The sequence below is a fragment of the Phocoena phocoena genome, chromosome 9 (assembly GCF_963924675.1).
Source record: "Phocoena phocoena chromosome 9, mPhoPho1.1, whole genome shotgun sequence".
Classification (NCBI taxonomy): domain Eukaryota; kingdom Metazoa; phylum Chordata; class Mammalia; order Artiodactyla; family Phocoenidae; genus Phocoena; species Phocoena phocoena.
The window spans coordinates 79,617,257-79,641,533 of NC_089227.1; the positions used below are offsets into that span (position 1 = coordinate 79,617,257).

Consider the following 24,277-nt stretch of genomic DNA (forward strand, 5'->3'; position numbering starts at 1 on the left):
GGCAATAGGCATTTAACTGAATGAATGGGGTGAATGATTGAAAGAATAAAATGTGCAAAGGACTAACGTGGCTTTTAGAATACCTGGACTTAATAAATTTGGGATAGAGAGATTTGAAAAGCGAATTATAGCATCCAGTTTTTATAATTTGTCCAGAACATACATATACTGTGTATATGGCCATAGATAATTACATAATTTGATTAGTGCCGGCCCGCTAATTTTATGGTCTGAACACAGTTACCAAAAAACTATATTTTCTTACTTTTCCTTTGGTCACTCCTTCTTAACTCATAGTCCTGGTTTTCCATCTGTATTTTTGCTAAACTGTGTTTTCTGAGTGTTCTTTCATTTAAAGATTTGTTTATCCTTTCATTGAGCAAGTACTTATTGAACACTTACTATATGTTATCTAAATCAAGATAGTATTTCACAGACTGCTGTGCGCCAACTGATTAAGTAGAAAAGAATTATTATATATAATCCCTAAAAGGAGATCTTCTATTCTTAGAATTTTCATGATAAGTCAGTATTCAACCAGGGTCAAATTATGTGACCTAGGGTAACTCAGTTAACTTCTCAGAAAATCAGTTTTGTACATACAAAAAAAGAGCTGGGTAATTAATACTGGAAAACTTTGAGATCGCTTTGAGCTCTGAAGTAATGTAATTCCGATCTATTGTAGGCACTATGCTGTATGCTTTGAATTCAAAAACTAACAATCTAAGTAGCAAAGCAGAACTGGGGTTCAGTAAATACTCCTCAATTGCTTTCACTAAAAGACCAGGGCAAAGAAAATATAGCATATATTTTTCTACTCTCCAGAAAGAAGGAGAGAACGCTCATAAAACATGATAGTGAAATTGTAGAAACTTTTAATGTTTTCTCTTCCTCTTTCTTTATGAGAAGGGTTACCATAATTGGATATACTGGGAATATGCTGCCTAGAAAGAGAACAGAGAAAGCCAAACCAACGGAAGGTAATTGAAGAGTATTTAGAAATGCAAGATGAATTCAAATCATCAGGAAGAAACCTCAACCTGTTATCTTGGAGAATCCTTGACGATCAGGAAAAGTCCATCTAATTTTTTAAATGACAGGGAAGGGTCAGAGAAGAAAATTTCTTGATAGAAGTATTTTAAATATTTCTCAGAGGAATCAAGCTCCCTACAAAACATTTTTCAGTTCAGGACCAGGTACGAATGTGGGGAGCGGAAGCTGCTATGCCCCACTGCTAATGAACACATTGTATGAGAGTACGGGGGACAGGGAGGGCAGGGCTTCTCATGTGAACACAGAGCATCTGGAATGCCAAAGACATAAAGCCATACCTTTTTATCATATGGTCTCACATATTTTCATCAGTATTCTTCATGAGGCTTCTATTCACACATAGCATAGGAACCAAACTGGACTATTTACTTATTTATTCTTCAGTCACACCCCAGGACGCCTTCTTCTATTCCTCTGCTTAGTAATCTCTCTCCTCCTGAAGTGTCCACTTCTCGCACTGCCTTTCATCGACTCCTTCTGCAGGTCTGTCCCTCCCGGTATCCCATAAAACCTTTCATGACTTCCTCCCATCTGAGGTGCTCTCCCTGAATTATCACAGAACTTTACACCTTCCCAACCGGTCCCAGCTTACATCATAATTGTTTACATATGTGTCTTATTCCTTTCTTCTCATCCCACCCCTGTCTGCTTTTGTAAAGTCCGACACTAAGCTCTATTACCTTTATTTACTGCAGATCGTAACACAGGACCTTTTCTACGCCATATGCTCAATCAGTTTCTTGATCTATAAAGTTGACTAAATGTCATGAGAGACACCGTGGAATTATAACTGCGGATCTGCTCGGCAGCCAAAAGCTAGTTTAGGCATCGTCAGTTGTTTTCCAAAGACCTATTACAGGGACCTGTAAGAGGACAATGGTGCCTTGTTTTTATTCTTCCTCAAACCCCTTAGAATACAGACAGTAGGGGAAAAAATCCCTTTGAAGAGTACTGGACTGGGAAAAAGGAGGTATTCTGGACACTGTCTTTTAGTTAATCTGGGTTTCATGCAGAAGACCAGTGGTCTGAATTAAGTACCTTTAATTTTTCTAGTACTAAAGTTTAACGATTTAAAGAACATCATGTTATATATAGTCTGGAAGAAAGAAAGTACCAGTTAAGCTGAATAGTACAGAAATTGACAGGCAGAAAACACATAGGGCAGTTTCCAGCCAGAAAATTTGGGTTCCCCTATATGATTTTTCTGAAGACAGCAACATTACAACCACACTGTGTCACTCAGGTCACTGCCTCTGCCATCCGATTAGGCATGTGTCCCACGTGGAAGGCATCCTACACAACTGCTTTAACTTGAACTCCTTAAGGGGTCCATAGAATTCAAATAGAGAGGGTTAGATTTTTGTCGGGAGTTTATGGAATATCAACTTAAAGGTAGTATTTGAATATTCAAGTGTTCTAATCAAGATGCATAAATATTTTATTATTCCACTACTGTAATTTCTTAGAGAAATTAAGTCACACAGATTTAATCAAGTTCATTTTTTAAAAGGAGAAAAATTAGAATTCAAAGTGCTTCACACAGAATTCATGGTGCTTCAAAGGTCAGTGTTTAGATGAAATCAGATGACAAGTGGGTTGCTTTTTAGTCCTTGGTTCTCTTCATAATTCTTCATGGGAAAACCTGTAGCTCTACATGCTAGTTCAGAGGTGAATGTCGTTTAAAAAAGATAGTTTCTTCCTACTCTGCTGTCTATTTATTCATATTTTATAAATATTTGGAAGTAATTTTACATCTCTAGCTGAATGTTAAAAATACAATTTTTTAAACATACAGTTAGTTTTATGAATCGTGCATATAAAATAGTACAGTTAGGAAAATGTCTTTATATCATAGTGATTGCCCACCTTAAAGGAAAATAGAATTATAAAACAATAAGGCTGATCTTAAATTGTGCATAGAATCAGTAATTGTGTATTTAAGGCAATTAAAAGATTTATTGAATCTTGGTTAAAAGTAGGTTGACAATGACGTTAAAGAATAAAGTGTAATTTATTTGGTGCTACTTTGTGAATGCTTAACTACAACTCACCTCACGATACCATATACAATATACTTTCAATCACAACTCAAACATGAAATAGCCTACAAAATCACATGGCTGTAATCAATATACAGTGATTATATTTTTAAAAGAACAAAAGAAAGTTAGCAATTAATTAGGGTGCAGTCACTTTTTTCAAATAAAATATTAGCACCGTACCAGATAAAATGATCTAAAACTACTGGCCTCCTCACACTTCTTAAATAACTAAATATAAACTTTTTTTTTTTCAAAGCACAAATATTAATTTGCAAAATCAGTTCTACAGCAGTTAATATTTCTCTCCTTTTCTGCATGTTTTCCCACTAAGGAAAAATATGAAGTAAAAACTTTCACAGGATATGAAAATGAAACAAAGAAAGAAACCTAAGCAAACCAAAGGCTGTGCTTCAGCAATGAGTTCCAACGGACGCGAACGTGGACATCTCCCGGCGTATGGTACTGAAAGGTGAGAGCTCCAGTTCTGTGGTGTATTCGTTGTCATTGTCATCACTGGTCACCGTGGAAGACTTCTGGACGCAGTCGTCACAACAGCAGCAGCAGCATTCCATAAAGGCCCGACTGAAGGGTTTGCAGAGACAGAAAAGTAGGACAGGGGTCACACAGGACTTAAAGAACAAAAGGAACTGGCTGATGATATTAAGAAGGTCCATTGTCTGCTGGGAAACCCCTGTAGCCATGTAAGCAGTAACAATGTTGCAGATATTTTCAGGAATAATGCAAAATCCATATAAAATGGTCAAAGCCACGACTGTACAGTTCATCTGGCTTTCTAGCTGAATCTGCCGCTTATTCCCCCGGGTACAGGCTTTCTCGGCTTTGCGGATTTTCCTTGCAGTCACTAAAGAGCAGGTGATGGTGAAAAGTGTGGGCAAACAGAAGTAACAGCCGAAGTACCACCAGAGTCTGGCGCTGTCGTAGGTGAGGGCTAAAACATAGATGGTGTCGGGGAGATCCGGGGAGATCTTGATGACGCAGCGTTCCGCGGGGGCGCGCCCGCTGAAGCCCGGGTCCTCCTTGCTCAGCTGGCGGAGCACCACTTCCGGCAGTGCCAACAGGAGGGCACCCACCCATATAACAGCAAGTTTGGCGGTTGTGGAAGAACAGTTTTCTATCATTTCGTAGTACATCTGGACGTTGGTGGCCGCACGGAAGCGGTCTATACACAGAGCACATAAGGTGAACGTAGTAACTCCGAGAGAAGCAGCCTGCGGGAGGAACACAGAATATATTTTTCCTGGGTCACCTCTGAAAGATCAAAACATTAGGCAATAGGGCTTCCCTGGTGGCGCAGTGGTTGGGAGTCCGCCTGCCGATGCAGGGGACACGGGTTCGTGCCCCGGTCCGGAAAGATCCCACATGCCGCGGAGCGGCTGGGCCCGTGAGCCATGGCCGCTGAACCTGCGCGTCCGGAGCCTGTGCTCCGCATTGGGAGAGGCCAAGACAGTGAGAGGCCCACGTACCGGAAAAAATACAGATGGGCAAAAAGTACGGAAAAAAAAAAAGAAAAAGAAAATGATTTCCTGGAATGAGGCATGAGTAACTGGGTTGGTGACTTCAGCTGAATCATTGTAAGGACAACAAATAAAACTAGAAGAACAAAAAGAAGAAGAAATACAGTGGGTCCGGGTCATGGAGCCAAAAAATATTAAAGCTGGAAGGAGCCATGAAGATGAGCTCAGTCATAGTCAACTTAGCGGGGCAAGGTGGTTGTCAAGTCACAAGATAAACACAGTAATCATCTGGGAGCATCAGATTTACCCCACTGTTTGGGGGGAAATTAAAATAATTTAATGTTTAATAAATAGTCTTTATATATTTAAACAAGGACAATGGATAGGATGTGAAATGTTCATGAGGGTTAAGATAAACCAGGAGACTAAAAGAAAATTCCCTAGGTGGATGGATGCTTTGGGGTATACCCCCAAATACCTGCATTCATTCTCTCCTGCCCGCTAAGTGGGAATGTTTAAGAAGCACAGGCAGAAGTCATGCCTTGGCAAAGGGGCAAAGAAATATATACACACATACATATATATATTATACATTAATATCTACATTTTTAGAACTCGAAGGGATCATGTTGACAAAAGGAAAACCATTTGTCCTAACAATTTTAGTACTCAAAACATTAGTTGTTTATTTACTACATTCAAGCTGTCACTCTCCCCAGAGCCATGACAACTTGCCTTGTGGATTCTATAAGAGTTCCAATGTCAAACAATCTCTCTTCTTACACACTACACGTTAGTCAGTGTCTACTAGTTCTCATGTGTGAAATAAGGACACCGCATCCACGTCCTGACTATTCTCATAACTTGGGGGGGACGGTCTGAAAATGAGATATAATGAGGGGTTAACTGCTTGAAAAGCAAACATGAAGCAAAATATGACCAACAAAGTCTAGATCAGGGCAAATCAAGAGGTCATGGTTGAACTTATAACCACAGCTCTTGTACTACAAAATTCATGAAGTTTCCCATAAACACCGGTATGAGAAACACCAATCTAATATGCCTGCCATGAAAAATGAGTCATCTCTACATTCACCTTTTTAAAATTAACTTTCAACTTAGTGAGTTGTTTGACTTGATGGAAATATACTTTGCATCTATGCCAGAGACTCAGAATAATTCTAAAATTGAAGTCCACACTGTGCAACTGTCTTAAAATCAGATTTTATTTTAATGTCAGTAATTTTTTGAATGTCATAGTTTGAATGGAAATCTGACAAGGATGTGCCATTTTCTAAAGGTCTGCATCAAACAGTATTACTGGGAAATGGCTGTATTTTATTTTACAGATTTTTGAAAGTTTTAATTTATATATTAGCTTTTCAAATGTTTTGATTCATCTCTCTATAAGACTGTAAAACAAAACCAAAAAAATTCTCGTGCCATCAAATGTACACAAATCCTCAGCAAGGCTTTCTGCACTGTCTTCACTGAGGCAAATCTTGTGCATGTTTCCTTGTCACTCTGTATCCTGAGTCAGTCCACAAATACAAAGCTACAAAGGCTTATGCTGTGCATTCTTTTTAAATTATGAATAACATTTCTGTTAAAAGGACAGCTTGGTGATTTTGAAAATACGAGACTCTGAAGAGAAGCAATCTCTTAGAGGCTCAGAACATCTATGTGCTTGGTAATTTTCTATCATTCCTTACAAAGAATGCACAACACACAGGAGATAGTGTCTTCTCCCCGATTAACCTCTTTAATTTTAAATCTAGAGATTTAAAATCTGGACCAATTATCACAGGAGCTAGCATTTGCATACCTATCTCCAAGTCTGTTACAAAGCATTTCATGAGAGGTAATAGCAAAGAACAAATGAAAGTGGGTAGACAGGTACTACAACAGGTGTGTTAGATTACCACTCCTTAGATATCATAAATGGTGCTGCACATCCACTCTTAATTAAAAGATGTTCACTGCTTCAAAAAGCAAAAGAAAAAGGGGGGGGGGGGTTTCTAGCTTCTGTATAATTCATCTCACAAGATTTAAGAAAAAAACAACAGGAAAAATTTTAAGCAAGAGTAAGATGGGGCTTCCCTGGTGCGCAGTGGTTGAGAGTCCGCCTGCCGATGCAGGGGACGCAGGTGCGTGCCCCGGTCCGGGCAGATCCCACATGCTGCAGAGCGGCTGGGCCCATGAGCCATGGCCGCTGAGCCTGCACGTCCGGAGCCTGTGCTCTGCAATGGGAGAGGCCACAACAGTGAGTGGCCTGTGTACCGCAAAAAAAACAAAAAAAAACAAACAAAGAGTAAGATGTGCCTCAATTTTTCGCTCAGGAATCCTTCTATACTGTATCTTATTTGAAGATGCTCAGTTCTTCAGCCATACTCCCAAGAGCTTTAGTACTGAGGACCTCAAACATATCTGACGAATCATAGATTGAGGGAGCCTTCCCACTTGTCATACACAATTTCAGGAAGCTCCTGTGTCCAGCTTCCTATTTTCAAATTGTACTTCTCTCTGATAGGATCCTCTGCAATTAGGATTCAGCTGAAACGGGGCGAACCATCCAGGAAGGTCACAAGAGCTACAGAGAGAGTTGTTAAAGGAACCGCTGAGGCAAACACTGCCCCAAATGCAGATAGCACTTACTACGCAGTTGCCAACAGCAACTACAGCCCAAATGCCAGTCCCACATAGCTACTCCCTCCTGCCGCCACTGCCTGCAGTGTTATTACTCCAGATATTTTTCTGTAAATTCACTTATACACTTGATTTTATGATGTGAAAGAGCAGAAAGGGTACATGGTCCCAGCTCAGTACTTTCCCAAATTATTTACAGGAGACCGTAAACCTTTGTAAAGGCTTAACTGCATGCCTCAGAAATTAACTGATAAAAATCATCTGGACAATGGGTGGTGGGCTAATTTCTGCCTACTCAGATATGGAATCTATCCATGTAATTAGAATGCTAAATGCTGGGGTAACATGAAAAGATTTCTATCACAATTTTTAAATGTACTTGTTTACATACAGCTCATTAGAAATTCTACCAAGATGCATGGTACAATTATACACAATTATAAAACTGTATCATGAAGGCTGGATCTTCTGCATTTAATGACCATATCTGATTGCTAAAATTCAATACCACTAGGAAGTATGCTCTTGGGAGTAAAGCAGTTAAGCATTAGCTTAGATGGGTAGTTCTTTGAAGCAATATTCTGAGAGATGGAATGAGTGAGATGCAATCTGTTATTAATTAAACTGCAATGGAAGGAATAATTAACATCAATAAAAGCACAACTGTAAACACTTTGAATAGACAAGACTATTACTTGTGAGAATCAAGATCAGAGGAAAGCTGGAAGCAGAAATCTTTAACTAGTTGGGAAAATAAGGTACTGAGAATTTTGAGGGGATTGGCATCAAAATACAGACACTAGAGAATCGAAATAAACAAAATAAACAAAATCTAAAACAAATCTTTTCTTCCAATGTTCTGCTCTTCTTTGTTTCCTGGAATAACAACAGTAAAGCTACTTCAGCCCCTGTCCAGTCAACATCCAGAGTGGTGAGGCTGTGGGCAGCTGTGGTCACCTGTGGTCACCTGCAGCGTTGCTTCAAGGCACTGGGCAGGCACAGGGCAAGTGGAGACACTCACGTGGGAAAGGGGCAGCTCCAGTGTCAAAATGTTCTCCCCACTGCTCAAGGTGCTAACTCAATACAAACATCCAGCCTTGAGGAAATCCTGGCCACCATCTTTACCTAGTACTATATTAAGTTCATTCAAAATGAGGTGAAAAAAGAGCACGTGGATACTTTATGAAAAACAGTCGGGACTTCCCTGGCAGTCCAGTGGTTAAGACTCCATGCTCCCAATGCAGGGGGGATGGGTTCGATCCCTAGTCAGGAAACTAAGATCCCGCATGCCGCATGGCGCGGCCGAAAAAATAAGAAAGAAAAACAGTCATCTGTGGAACTCCTGTTGTAGCTATTGCTCCATTTCTCAGAAGCTTACTGCAGACAGACAAATATGAAACCTTTATGAATGAGGTTAAGCTATGAAGGTACAACTCATACCAAATGAACAGTGTCTTTTGCTAAACCCTCTGATATACATCGGTGATAACACTGATGGGGAAAGAAAAGACCAATGTCCTTCCAAGCAAAAATTCTTTCATATGAAATCAAATCTACATGCTTAAGTACAATGAAGCAGCTGGAATACACCGATTTTTATAAAACAGGAAAATTTCTAACCAAAGTCATGACAACTTACTCTAGCCTAACTTATATTTTACCTCAAAAAGATGTTTAAGTGCATCTATTTATGTGCTGTCCTTTGTATACAAGTAACTCTCGAAACAAGGGCGTTATTGTTAACAAAACCCATTCATTTGAGCCATGAATGATAACCTATTATAAGTCCATGGTTAGAGACCTAACAATCAGTCAGGAAAAAAGCACGAGGAGCACAGGGTAGAGTTTCCTTTGAAACTCTAAATGGCTTGAGCTTGTGTGCCCTGGCTTCCTCTTGCATTTTCCATAATCCTTATCCTTGAAACACTTCAGGGCAACTTCCCCACCAGAGACACTTCTTTGAGCAACAGTGGAGACAACATGTTTCTCAGAGCCACTGTTTATCAGACTGCTGTGAATGAGATGGCCTTTATCAAAAGGTCTTCATTTCAGAGCACATGCAAATCATCACACTTGCATTAGTGTTTCCAGACCAAAATATAGAGTGAGTAGGAGAGATCTGTCTCAACCCTCACAAGGACATACACATCTCTGAAATGAAACAGAGCCCTTCATGGCCACTCTTCCATCGTCAAAAAGAAGGTTCCTTACCTTTATCAGTATCACTGAGATTTAATCTGACACAGTCACATATCATAAGTATCTATTTCTATTATATCCAGGCTATTTCATCATATGTGATTTCCAGTGAAGATATCAACTGTCATTATTGCCTCATTTTCAACTTTCTTCCCTTTTTTTAAAACTTGATAACATGCTCTTACTTATTTAAAAAACAATGGAGACTATTTAAAAGCTACTACATCATCCTAAAATTTGTCTTGACCCTATAAATCTTTCTTTACCTTTATAGTCCCACCTTGACATTCCTACCAATTACAACTTCTGACTTCTATAGAAGTACATTCCTTTGCAGTTAAAAAAAAAAAATCATTTGACTACAACTTATCTAAAATGTTACAATTTAATTACAAATATGCCAACGCTCATTAGTGTAAAAATGCAAATGAAGCAAGGTTAACATCATGTGTACTAAAATGGGAGCCATCTATTGGAATCAACAGGTCTTAAAGCATTTATATATTCCATAGTTATTCTCAATAATTAGAAATTCATTTCAAAATGTAATATTTCCCACAAGCTCAAAGTCCACATTTCAACCCTTGATATTATTATGATGTTTCTAATCAATCTTAAAATGAACTGGAATTTCTGTTTTTCACCTAAGGGTTCTGACAAGTTTCCAAAGAACAGTAACAAATTTTCACCTATTTTTTTCTTGTGACTAATGAAATTGATTTGCATGATGGTGAACCTAAACTAAAGACAAAATCAGAGTTGGCCTCACCCATTTGTGCTTGGGTAATTATGAGAAACCACATTTTAAGACAAAATTCCTCTGTTCTTAACCAAAATTCCATTGTTGGTAGTAGGTTACGGAAGTACCCTTTTTTTAAAAAGGCATGTATCTCTAAATTTCACCTCTTACTGTGAATTAGTTAACAGATGCTTTTCCTATATAAGAGAAATCTGAACCAAGGAGAAGACAGAAGGTAGGAGGAGAGTTCCCTGAAGGCAGTCAGTGACGTGAAGGGAATAAAATAATGGCAGCCCTGAGTACAGTCATACACCTAATTGAAATGACTCATTCTAGGCTAGGATCAAATCAGTGACCTTGGCATCATTCATGCTATCAACCATTCAAGTGTGCTGACAGAGCACATTGAAAACCATCATAAATTCACAAACTGAAAGTATTCTGTCTCAGGAATAAGTCTGGAATTGTGATGATATCCGGTTCTTCTGGAGGTTTTGTGGAAAGTATCTGTACCTACTTTGCAAATAGAAAGGGCCCATATTTGAGGTTGTAGCAGTTCCATTCTCCACTCAACCTTGAAATTTTAGGTGAGATCATCTCTTCTGGCACAAAGAATACCATTCTCATAAGGATACTTAAGAGTTAAGTATCCTTGGCAACAAGGTTGAGTTAATTATGGGACCTTGGCAGGTCAATTTGTGGTTAAAAAAAAAAAAGAGAGAGGATCCCTGGAGGATGGGCACAGAAATGCAGTGCCAGAGACAAACCTCACTGCATAGCAGTCTGCCCACCCTCTCCCCACATGGTCCACATCCCAGACTCAGATCCCTGTGCTTCCAATGGGACACTGTTAAACCTAGTTGCAGCACATAGGAAGAGCTATTAAAGGTGGGATCACTCTCTCAAGGCCCATGCAGTACAAGGGTGAAGGGCAAGGTAGACTCTTACTTCCTCAGCCCTGGGTACACTCCTAAGCTCAGATCTGTTTTGCTTTTGTGGAAATATTTGCTTCTTTTTCACTGTTGAGACATGTTTTGTTGATATAACCAGATACGCTGGCAGCCCTCAGGAACTGAGGATACGTCCTCACTTTGACTGTGGGCTTGAGAAATTAATCCATGTCTCAGGAAGGTCCATTCTTTATGCTTCCCTTTCCCCGACTCTATAATAGGGTCTAAAGTATCTCCCTCGGCAGCCTTTCTTCTTATGTTCTCTAAGGTCAAATCAAACAATAGGTACGTTTTAGAGATTTTCAGAAGAAAAGGACTCGTTAATGTACTGTTATTACATTGCTAATTAAACAATTCATTTAAATAAACTTTAAAAAATTTGATCTACTTAAAGTCCTTATGGCTAATAAGGACGACTAATTCCAAAGCAGAAATGGTTATCTCAGGCAGTGTATTCTAAATAATAATTTAATATTTAGCATAATTCTGTATTCTAAATGAAATTTCTAGGACTGTCCCATCTGCCCAATTGTCTTAATAGGCCTCCTATCCCAGGAAAATTTGAGAAAACAAGAATTAAAAGACTTTCATAGTTGTAACTTTTCACCATGGCTCTAGGCTGTATGCATTTATGAAAACTAAGCGTCAGACTATGCTTGAAAAAGAATGAGAGGGAACATAGTTTTCACTTGAATTTCTCCATCTTTGGTCATAACTAAGTACAAACGTGAGCTGACCCATTCCAGAGCCATGGCTGAACTTCCATAACACCTTGTTTAAGCCTCTTTTATAGTATTCATTACACTGTAGCACACGATTTCACCTGTCTATAATAGCAGTATCATATCTATGTTACTCATCTTTGGAAACTTTTTCCTCTCTTCCCCTTCTTCTTCCACTCCTGTTTCCTCCCAACATAGTATCTAGCATAGCAGAAAAGCCCAGTAAGTGTTTAATGAATGAATGGATAGTAAATAAATGAATGAATGATGACATCTATGGAAAAGGACTATAGAAAATAATGAATTATACAAGCTGTTCTTTAATCGGTTATTGGGTGCTGCTGTTTCGTGTATAATCCTTAAAAGCTGAATGCCAACTAGTATCTCTAGAAGGCAAGTAAAGAAAAATCCACGTTCCTGTTTATACTTCATTGGCAAGCTTTAAAAAAGGATGACACTCTTATTACAATCAATAGTCAAGGAAATTATTTGAATTTCACATCTGAATATCCTAAAGCTTTTACTTCTTATGTGGAACCCAAATTCAGTAAACTTCACCCTACGCTGTTCATGAATGGAGTTATACATAGGAGCACACTTTATACTTGTTTTCTTTTCTGCTGGAGTTATCAGCCAAACACTGTCACTTGCATGGGAATGTGAAAATTATTATAAAGGGATTAATAGGAAGTCATACAATATTTGTTAAGCACCATTCTCACACAGTGTGTCTATTTTCCCTGATAGTATTATTATTAGTAACTTTCAAGTGGCTCACAAAACTGTGTTTCCACTTAAAAGTCTATCAGAGTACCCAATGGCTAATCCACCCCTCAAGCAAATTTACTGTCTGCCGTGATCAATGTGCTAGTACTTGAATCTAGGAGTTTGAGGGAAATCTGTGTAGACTCACAAAACTATAGAGCAATATCATCCTTCTTTTCGTATCTGTCAGTGCCAACTACAATCTAAGACAATGAGAAAGTCATTTGCTCACTCAGTTTAAAACCAGTATTTCTAAAGCCATTGGAGAATCTGGCTTTTTTCATCACGAAAGGTTCTAGACCTTCCACAAATCATCCCTGGTCCAGAGGCCCTGGTGAGATGTATTCCCTTTATCCACCCACCACCCTCATGCAGGAATCTTGTATCCCAGGAAAATAAAACTACAGTTAGATCTGGGGTTAACTTAGAACTATTTGAAGCCTTCTTCCTTCTCTACCACTCGCCATGAAGGTGTGAGTTCTTTAAACTAAGGAGCTGTCTATATTATTCAAAACGTCCAATTAACATACAAATGGAAATAGTTAGCAGTGGATCTGGATCAGGTGATACGCTGACTCTGGTTGGCGTCCATCAAATAATTAGCAGAGAGCTGTTCTAGTTGGTTGCCATATTCAATGCCTGAGTTATTTGGCTTTAACCACTTTTTAGATCCCTAAGAGAATGGTGGGGTAGGGAACCCCTCTGCCATTCTCCTACTGCAATCTACACCCAGACCTCCATATCCAACCCACATCTACACGCTCTCTCTCTACATATAACTATTCAACTATTGCTTTGAGTATAGTTTTTTCTGGTGACTCCCTCTGACAGACCAGTTCCAAATGATGTGGCTGTTAGAATGGCCACCATCCACCCAGATTTCCTCCTCTCCTATCCCCCTTTCCTACCATTCCGTCTGCTTTAAGGGACTTATCACTAGGCCACAGAGACATCATAATCCTGGAACAGAAAGAGAGAAATTATCAACTACAAATGTTCCTACTATGTTCCCACTCATAGCAGTATTATACTAAACCTCCCTTTCTAGAGATAGACTCTGGAAGCTGGGTGTTCTCCTTAAGTTTTGGTCAACAAATTGAAATAAAAAGAAGAGCTAAATGCGAATTGCAAAGACATATAATTTCTGCTGAAGAAACACCTATTTTTCTACACAAAGCCAACTCTCCCCCAAATTCTACTTCCTCCTTAAGATTATACTAATACTCAAGCTGTAGAGAAAAGAACTGCGGGAGAGAAGGAAAAGAAGGCAAAGGAGAAGATGGGAGAGAAAAATTGTAAAGATCAATAAAAATTAATTGTGGTTAAAAGTTTTAAGTAACTAAGAAAAATTTAAAAAGAAAAACATTGAAAAAGGCAAAAAAGACTACTAGAAAAATGGTAAATCATACATTACAAATCAATAAGAAGGTGTGTGGTGGGAAGAAAAGGAAGACTACCCAACAAATAAAATAAATATAAGAGATTAGAAAGTAAAGAAAAGGCAAAATCTAGATAATAAAGGAGATAAAATGTCAAATAATTTTCAGAAGTCTTGTGGTCAAGAAGAAAAAGATTTGGAATGAGGGCAAATCAGGGAGAAAGTTTTCAAAAAGATTTGTAATGTCCTCCCCAATCTAGAACACTTTGTGATTTTTAAGAACATAAAATACAACCTATGTATCTTTATTTGATTATTAAAATAACCATGTTTGGCACATGAAAAAATGCAATTGTCTCAGATTACTGCAATTTTAAAAAATTTAATGAGCTACCAACTATGGAATTTATGGGAAACGATGAAATTTAAGAATATAAAGAGCTACAAATGTCATCATATAACAAATGATGTTAACTGGGCTTATTATTTTTCCTGTCTGTTGGATACAAAAATCTTTTTAAAAGATGCCAAGGAGGGCTTCCCTGGTGGCGCAGTGGTTGAGAGTCCGCCTGCTGATGCAGGGGACACAGGTTCGTGCCCCAGTCTGGGAGGAGCCCGTGAGCCATGGCCGCTGAGCCTGCGCGTCCAGAGCCTGTGCTCCGCAACAGGAGAGGCCACAACAATGAGAGGCCCGCGTACTGCAAAAAAAAAAAAAAAAAAAAAAAAGATGCCAAGAAGCAGAAAGAAAAAGAAAACACTCACTGGACACTGTTTTGCCTCATAGATGTTTGCTTACTAAACAAATATCAACATCAAGTGTTGAGAATAAGGGTCTGGTTGCCACTGACTAAATATGTATACGTAGGATGGTCATTTCTCTTTTCTGAGTGTCATGTGTCATCTTTAAAATGAGGGGGTTGGGTTAGAATGCCATCTGGTTCTAATTTAACGTGGTAATTCAAAAGCCACTGTAGTGGCTGCTGTGGTTCCCCACCCAGATTGCTTCTTCCCCAAAGTCCTTTAGGAATGAAATGCTGATCTCCCCCAGCTGCTGGGACTATGGGTGGTTGATGGCTCTTAGCTGCATCCCTCTCTAGGAATTGCCCTTAACCAAAGAGATCCACCCAGCTCAAGGTTATGCCCCCTTCCTGGGAGCAACTTGCATCCAATGACTGGTCTGTTAGGGGCTATAAAGGCTGGCCGTCTTGCCTCCATTCAGGACCTCCCTCTAGGACCACCCCAGCCCTGAGCTCCCTGTGGTGTCAGCTGAGGTCTTTGTGGCATCTGCATCACAGTTCAACGTCCCTCTCTGCCCCGTCCTGCTTCCTTCATTCCCTAACAGGTGTTGAACCTGAGCTCACACCCCAATAAACTTCCTGAAGCAGATCTCCACATTAGCATCTGTTTTTTTTCAGAAACCCAACATGAAATAGGCATTAGATCCCTCTTACTTCTGTGAAAACAGCAGTGCCTCCTGGAAGCAGAAATGCTTTATTCTGAGAGTTGGATTGTATTTCTTGTCCTCATAATCAGGAAGTATGGAGCTGATACTACTGTCTGATCATCATTTTCACAGAGTATGATGAAATATTATAGAATTATTTCAGAAGACTAGGATTAGGTATGAATATAGAAACACTAAATCTTAAGGCTTTTATTCATTATTCTAACAGTAAAAACGTACATTATAGTTTAATTTTTCAAGAAAATAAAATGAGTGAATCTTTTTCTCCAAGCCTTTGCTTTTCCAGGGGAAAAAAGAGCCTAGTACCAATAATTAAAAAATAGAAAAGGGCTATGAAGAAGGGGGGAAATAGAGAGTAAAAAATAATAATTGTTTTTCTTAAGGAGCTGAGAATTAAATTTAAAAAGGAAATACAAATGAAAGTATGCATTTTTTAAAATCCTCAGTATTAGAGGATTTCTCTTTAATTTTCTTTCTCTTTATTTAGAGAAAGAAAATTAAAACACATACATAATAAATACCATCACTCAAAACTCATAGGTCTCACTAAACTAACCGAAGTTTATATATTCTTTTCTGACTTTGAATGGGATTCTTTTCTTTTAAAGTTTTTTTTCAAGAACTTTGGTAATTTTTTTTCTTTCCCCAGTTTCTTTTTTCTGTCCTTTTTATTGTTTTTCCCTTTAATGTATAATGATTTCATCCTGTCCAGTGCATTTAAAACAAGCCAATATGCTTCCCTCTTATTGGAGGTAACTCTCCTATTCACTTTATAGTTTACTTTTGTCTCTTTTTTGCATATGTCATTTCTTCTGCATTATTCAAACAATCAGAGAAATCTTAAATTGAAATTGACCTTGAAAAGGCAATTGGTAGACACATATTCTCTTCCAAAAATTTCACTTCCTTCTCTGCAATTCAAAAATGAGCTGTCTACCAAATATTTAGATGTTTCGGAGCTACTTGGAGCTTGGCAACAAGAGAAATTCTAGATGTTGGTAAAGTAGCAACAGCTGATTTAGCAAGCATGGCATGATCCTGCATCTGATCTCTGCCAGGATAACAGAGGGTCTTATTTACAGTCTCTTGCCTTGGCCCTTCTAAGTAGGTGCGGTTTTCTGTTTACTTATCCCCTAGCATTAGGCCCTGGAACAATGTTGAACATAATGTCACTGGCCCTGGTGCCAGACAGGATCAGGGGCTCTGGAATATTTACAGTTTCCCTTCTTCTGCTTCCATAAATGAAATGGGCAGTCTGAATGGAGTAAATCAAGGGCCAGCTGGCTGAAAACACAACTGGCAACAAAGCACATGGGCTCCTTCCAAGAGCTGGTGTTTAAAGAAATGCCATTTAAAGAGCAAATTCCAACTACCATAATAACGGTTAAGGACACTAGCTGTAGGATGTTAACAGTCAAATTTTACTCAAAGATTTTCGTTTCCAAAGTTTGGAACCTATTATGTGTCCCCTTCTTCTTAAGAAATTTTCTAGTCTTGGAAAAATAGCCGATCCCTTATACTCTAACAAACGACAAATATATACTATATACTTTGGGAATGTCAAATGAATTCTGTGCCATGATGTACAAAGTATTATTTTTGCTTCAGCTCATTCATACAAAATAAATAAAATGGTTACGAAGTTGAGAAGGAAAAAAAGAGAAACAGAAATGACATACGAGTTTAGGTGGGATAGCATGGCAGACAGCCAGACAAACTAACTTGGGAGGTTACTAATATATCCAGGCCAAGTGACAAACAAAGAAAAGCAGATTTCTTTTGTTAAATAAAATATATATTACTCCAATTCTGATATTTAAGAAGAAATGTGATAATACCCTTGGGGAAGAAATCATACTGGAGCACTAGAAACCTAGTAGGTGAGTGATGCAGGGTTTTTTTTCTTGCTAGGTTCCAATAATGACAGTCATGGACTGGCTACTTATTCGCTCTAGAATCTCTGATAGTCTCCAAATCAGAAATCTATATGTATAAAACCATAGTTCAGAGAGAGAAATTTAAAATCTAAACAATTCTATACATTATGAGATGCTAATTATCTCCCAATCCAGGAGCAGATGAGTTTGAAGGTGAGTGGACAAAGCTGCTTAGGTCCGCCCCTGTGCCCAGTATACAAATGCCAATGTCTGTAAATGATTGGCAAGAGAAATGAGGGAGGGACCCTGAGAAAAAGTGAAGGGCTTCAGCAGTAGGTGCGTGGAGCAGCCGGTCTGATGCTATAAATCCCGGAAATGAATAAAGCCCGTAGCTTGAGACCCCCTGGAAGGCATTACCTCTACATAGGGCACGACCTTGCAGGAGAAGTCCTCCAGCAGCCACTTCTTGGTCAGCTCATGAAAGATGACGAGCGGAAGGCAGAAGAAGATGATGAGAAAGTCCCAGAAGGCCAGGTTGGCCAAGAGGGAGTTGGAGATGCTCCGCATGTAGTAGTTGTGACACACGATGCACATCACCGCCAGGTTGCCTATGATGCCGGTCCCGAAGATCACCACCGACAAACACATGACCGCATAGGCTCCGTATGACTCCTGGGTCAGTGGGTAGAAAGGGTTCTTCAGTCGCAAGCGCGGGTTCGTGGTGTTCCCCCGCCGAGGACCCCCGCGTTCGTGAACTCCTTCAAGGGAGGACCCGTTCAGAGCCAGCGCCCTGCCAGGGGATGCAATCGTCCGCCCTTCGTGCCCCGACGGTCCATTGACCGTCTTGGGTTGGGGGTCGTGGTGGGAACCCTGGAGTTTCCCGGCTCTCCTTGGCCAATAATAAAGGTCGCTGGCTCCGGGTTCCTTCCTCACACTCTGCTCCTGACTGCGCCCAGAAATGCCAGCGCCTCTGGGACCCTTTTCCTTCTCCTCTGACGTGTGAAGGAAGAGTTGGAGAGCCGTGGGGTTCCCTCTCCCCAAAGTACCCGGGGGCTTCTGACTCCGGGCACCTTTCCACCTCCAGGCGCCAGGTGGTCTGGCTGGAGGTCCCGAGGGCTCCGCTGCCGACGCCTCCGCCCCTCTGCCCGCGCCTGGGTCACCGCCGCGGGCCGCGGGTGGGTCCCATGAAGGCGCCAAGCGCACCGCTGCCTCCTGAGCCTCCTCCCTGGGCGCACGGGTTGGCAGGTCTCCTGCAGAATTCCCCGGTACCCAATTGTCCCTGCTGCGACGCTGGATCAGTGTAGGTGAACAGCTTTCCCCCAGACAATTTTCGTTCCCGGGCGCAGGGGCGGACCCGAGGACGAGAGAAGCGGAAACCTTGAGCAGTAGCAGAAGCAGCAGCCGCGAGGTGCGGGCGAGACGCGCGCCCGCGGCCCGCATGGCTGGGCGAGGGCGCACCCGGCAACGGCGGCTCCTGCTTAGGACGGACACCTGCTGCCAAAGTTGCCGCTGAGAGTTAGACACATGTCACATACTAACCCCCGCCCCTGCAGCGGGGGACGGGAGATTAGGGGGAGGTTGGGGGATGGGTCTTGGGGTCACAGCCCTTCCCCTCTACAATCCTTCCTCGTTTGGTGTCCTGTGCATTTCTCAGCCAAGTCCAACCCGAGCGCTGCGTATCCCCAAGATTCAGAGAGGGAATAGCTGCTGCCGGTGGCTGACCTTGAAAACTTGCAACCAACGCCTGACTGTTGATTAATGTTGCAACTGGGAGAAGCCCGGACGAAGCCCCACGCTCCTCCCTGCCTTTGGGGTGGCTGCCTTCCTGGTAACAGTCGCTCTGCCTATTTACATGCTTTCGATATAGCTTTATCCAGCAGCAAGACGAGGTCGCTTCAAGGGAAAGGAAAGCAAGTTCCCCACCTTCAGACGACTAGTAGCCACACTCCCGCTCCCGCTTGCTGGAGACAGGCTGCCCACAGCCAGACGCCGCGCACATGCGCCGGGGTAACTCTCGCCCCACCTAACCCCAGCGACTCGCGAGGCTCCTGCGGACGAGGAGAAGCGGGATGCGAAGCCCGCGGCCGCGGCCAAAGTTGTTTCTCCTCTTGCTCAAAGTTGACCAGGGGGCGGCGCGGCTGCTGGGCGGCGCGTCTCCGCGGAGAAGGGAATCGGTGGTGGGGAGGGCTAGCTCTGCTCCTCGGTGGACAGTGACGGCGGCCGCAGGAGCTTGTGGCGGCGACAGCGGGCGCAGCCCGGGCGGAGAGAGTGGTGCCCGGAACCGCCGCGGGCGAGGCGGTGCATGGCCAGGAAGCCCCTCGCCGCCGCTCCAGCCGCAGCGCGCGCCCGCGAAACCCAGCGCTCCGCTCCTGGCCTCCTCCCCCTGCTCAGCCTCCTGCGAGAGACGCGCTGGTTTGTGGGGAGACGGGATCCCCTGGCGGCTTACGAGGTCACTAAACCCACACACGTTTCATTCAAGCCCTTTGTAGCGGCTTCCACGCGTAGGAGCTGCAAGCGGCGAGGGAACGAGGGCGGAGGCGCGGAGCCTGCGCGGCTCGAGGCTAGGGATGGGCGGGACATGTTAATTCCCCAGACGTCTGAACCAGCCTGACGGGTCCCAGAGCCGGGTTGTGGGAAGAGGCGAGGGGCGGGGGGCGGGGTGGGGGAGATCCGTGCGTTCGCTTCCAGACCTGGGTCCTCGAGGGAGTCGTAAATTGAGGCGCTCGCCTCCTTAGGTGTTTCCAAGAACTGAGGACGGGAAAGAAAGGAAGCTCAGAGGCTTCCATCGTAGAGAATGAGCAGTTCTGGGAGTGGGACGCAGAGTGGGGATGCGAAGGATACCCCTTTCCCTTTAACACGGGGTTAGGAGGCATCCTACCAGGGGTTACTTTAGAACCACTCAGACCACAATGAAAGTAGTTTTGTTTGATGAAGTAGAAGGAAATGATAGGTAGGGGGAAATTAACATGAACAGAGCTTCCAGCCTGGCTGACCAGGCCTTTCCAGCCTTTTATACTGTAAAACCCCACACTCAGGCCACAGCTGTCAGGGTGTAGCTAATACGACAGACAAATATCAGACAAACTGATGAAGTGAGAGCAAGTGATAGAGGAAGAAATAAACACATTTTGAAAAAAGGGAACATGTAGAGAGACAGGAGAAAACACAATGAGAAATAATGCCTATTGTGATAGGTAGAATAATGGCCTTCCAAAAGATGTCCACATCCTAATTCTTAATACCTGTGAAAATGTTACTTTGCATGGCAAAAGGGACTTTGCAGATGTGATTTCTCAAGGGATTCTCATCCCCTTGAGGTGGGGAGAAGATCATGGATTATCCAAGTGGGTCCATTGAAATCACAAGGGTCCGTGCAAGAGGGAGGTAGGAGGGTCTGAGTGAAGTGAGACCCTGAGCTAAAATAATGCTGGAGATCTCTAGAAACTGGAAAAGGCAAGGAATAGGCCGTGCCTGATCGTTTTTAGAGTTCTGACCCCCAGAATGATAAGATAATGAATTTGTGTTTTTTAAGCCACTTTAAGCCACCTATCAATTACAATGGAGTTTCTGGGAAGGGTGCAAAAGCTATTTCCTTGTTGAACTTGAATTTCTCTCTGGGTAGAGGTGGAAATTAGTGACACATTAATGTGATCTAGAGTAAAAAAAAGGATCAAAAAAATAGCTCACATGTATAACCGAGACTTAAAATTAATGAGATGGGGGGGGCAATATCTCTAGTTTTATGTTGACAACTTTTTTTTTCTTGTTCACAACTAACCCAGGTTACCCCCTCCTGAATTTTTTTTTAAATAAAGTATTACAGTTAAAGTAGAAGATTTCTCTCACCTTATTCCCATCTCTCTATCACCTGAGGTGACTAATATTCTGAAGTTGATGTGTATTTTTTCATCCACATATTTTGTACTTTTATGCTAGATCATATATGAGTTATACGGTTCTGTGTGCTTCTTAAGAGGCACACAAATGGCGGCATAGCATAGTGAAGACACTGAATTTTGCTCTTTTCCTTTTACACTTATAATTCTGAGATTCAGCCTAATTGATACATGTAAGTCTCTAGTTTGTCCTTTTTATGAATATGCTATAGTTAATTTTTACATTCCTACATTGGTTAACATTTGAGTTGTTTCCATTCTTTTTACTCTTAAAAGCAAGCATAGAAGTTTCCTTGTGCCCACATGCAAGAGCTCCTCTAGGGTTTATACTTACGCATGCTATTTCAGGTTCATAGGATATTAACACCATCAGCTTTTTAAGGTATTAACAAATTACTTTCTCCAAGAGCAGGATATGAGAGCCCCCCTTTTCTTCCTATCCCCTCAAAGTTTTGTTTGGATATTATCATTGTCATTCATTTTTGCCAGTCTCGGTAAAACAGCGTTTCATTGTTATTATAATTTGTAGTTCTATAATTATTAGTGAGGCTGAGCATCTTTCCACCTTTTATTGGTAAGTTGGGTTTCTTCTTTTGTGACATTCCTGATCCCATCCTAGATAGACACTGGATCTCACTACTTCTGCACCACAGTCTGCTTCCAACTTGTGGCTTGATTTTTAGTTTGTTGATGGTGTCCTTATTGGTTCAGAAATGTAAAACTTTTAGAAATACTTATCATTATTGTCCTTTATACTTTTGCTTCTTGAGTTTTGCTTATTAAATCTTTCCTACTCTGATGTCATAATGACATTTTCCTAAAAATTATTCTCAAAGTTTTAAATATTTAGTGTTCATATTGAGGTCTTTAATATGAAATATATTTTATATATAATATGAAGAAATAGCTATAATTTTATTTTTACCTATATGGGTTGTCAATTTTTTTTCATCACCATTTATTGACTAGCCCAACCATTCCTACCATTTGTAATGACAGTTCTCTTATTTTATTGAACTCCCACATAAGTTTACGTACGCTTTCCTGTTTTCTGTTCTATTCATTGGTTACACTGGTCTATTTGGCTATCCCTGTACCAACATCATGCTATTTTTATTTCTGCAGTTATATAAGTCTTAATATCTGGTAAGGTACATATGGTAGCTCTCAAATTTGTTAATAACTTTAAATTTTATATGTAGACTTAACTAATCTACAAATAACGCCAAATTTATTTCTTTACAACAAGCATTTGTTTTCCTTGTCTTATTTCATTGTTAAGTACTTCCAGTACAGTGCTGACTAAAAGAGGTGATCCATGTCCTTAAACATCTCAATTTCATAAATTATTTAAAAAATGTTCTGAATGTTAAGCTAGCCTAGCATTCCTAGGGATAAGCCTTATTGTATGCTACAGTATTTTTTTTAAAAACAGGTGGTGTTGAATTCAATTTGTCAGGATTTTCTTTGGGATTACTGGATATATGTTTGTAAGTACTCAAAAATCGCCTTATTAGAAAGGCTTTCACTGACCATCCTTTTAAAAGGACAACCTTTCCCCATCCATTACTCTCTTCTCTTACTCTCTATTTCCTTACACATTTTGAAATGGAAAAAAAAAAAAAGACTATCTAGAGAGACAGGAGAAAATACAATGAAAAATATGTAATTGGCTTGAGTTGGGCATCATTCTCCAAGTGGTAAGCTGAAGCACTGAGGTAGCCAGCTTGGAGAGAGGTTTAGGAAAATCCTGGTGGAGGGGCTGTCCGTGCCTGTCTGAAACAATACCTTCTTATTCATAAGTAGCTCCCTCCTTAACCTGAACAATGATGCCTTCCAGCTTGGATGTGCCATGCTCTGGTTCCTTAAGACTTATTGTGACCATGAATAAAACTGCAGACACCTCCAGCCACCCCGTCGGAGTCTGGGACAATGTCAATCATTTATCTTTTGGGAAACACAATTTTCTTACCTGTAAGACAAGGCTACCCATATCTCCTCTCAGCTCTGCCCACCCAAGTTGTTATGATGATTACACAGATATGAAAAGACTTTACAAATGTACAATATTTGTGTTGCTGTTTTTAGTAGTTCAACTATTTGTTACTATTAGCAACATTTAAATGCCATCAAGAACATGAAAGCCTTGAAGGAGATCATGCTTTATACATAAAAGTCTAAAGTGGGCTTATTATATAAGAAAAGTTAGAAAGCATTCACTGCAAAAGAAAAACAAGTCTTTCAAATCTTTTCTCAAAGCTTATCTCATATGTAACTATAATTTTAAAAATTGGAATAGTCACAATTTATCTATTTCTGTAGTTTCTGTTTTAGGAAAATAGATCAGAAAAGATGTTGGCTAATCACTGTCTAGTTTACATCAGAGGTCATTTATCTGTACAAGAACTGATTTGAACATGGATTTTTCTGTGTCAGCGTCCCACAGGGTTTATAATATATAATATTGACTTTATATACAAAAGAGAACATGTAAATTGTTACCTGTCTTGGCATTTCTATACAGTCTATTACACTTCATTTAGTGTTTGGTGTGCTGAAATCAGGCGCATGACAAAATAAGAGAAATTACTATTTCAGGTTCTAAGATACATCACTGAACAAGGGAAGAAGTTTTACCCAGCACCCAATTCACTTTTCAAGTAATTTTTCTTTCCTTTTGTTTGGCTTCATAGAATTCAAAGGGACCACTTTCTAAAAGAAATTATAACATGCAACCAACAGATTAGTATGTTCTGAGATTCAAAATACCTCTTTTTACAAACAGTTTGTGGTTGCAAACTCTCTCTGTCCGTAAATTGCAAATTGTTAGTTTAGAAGCCTCTACTGACTACCTGCTTCATCCCCTCCGCATGCCACATATGAGAGCTCAACTAGAATTAGTTAATGGGAAATATGGTATTGTTTGGGATAAAACACCAACATGATCATGTCTATCTTAAAAATCAAATATCAATGTTAAAGTATTTAAATTTTTTAATGAATCAACAATAATTAAAATAGTTCTTTAACTATGACAGAAGAAAATGTAGCTGTTGGGATACATAAAATG

General features: G+C 40.6%; 1 protein-coding gene across 1 annotated transcript; it reads right to left on the reverse strand.

Moving 5' to 3' along the window:
• Positions 1-2,989: 2,989 nt before the first annotated feature.
• On the reverse strand, positions 2,990-19,581 carry GPR37 (G protein-coupled receptor 37). Its single transcript, XM_065884122.1, has 2 exons — positions 17,729-19,581; positions 2,990-4,324 (listed from the first exon to the last, which is right to left on the reverse strand). Exons 1-2 carry the CDS (start codon positions 18,749-18,751, stop codon positions 3,506-3,508), a joined length of 1,842 nt encoding a protein of 613 aa, XP_065740194.1. The 5' UTR covers positions 18,752-19,581; the 3' UTR covers positions 2,990-3,505.
• Between the last annotated feature and the right edge of the window lie 4,696 nt (positions 19,582-24,277).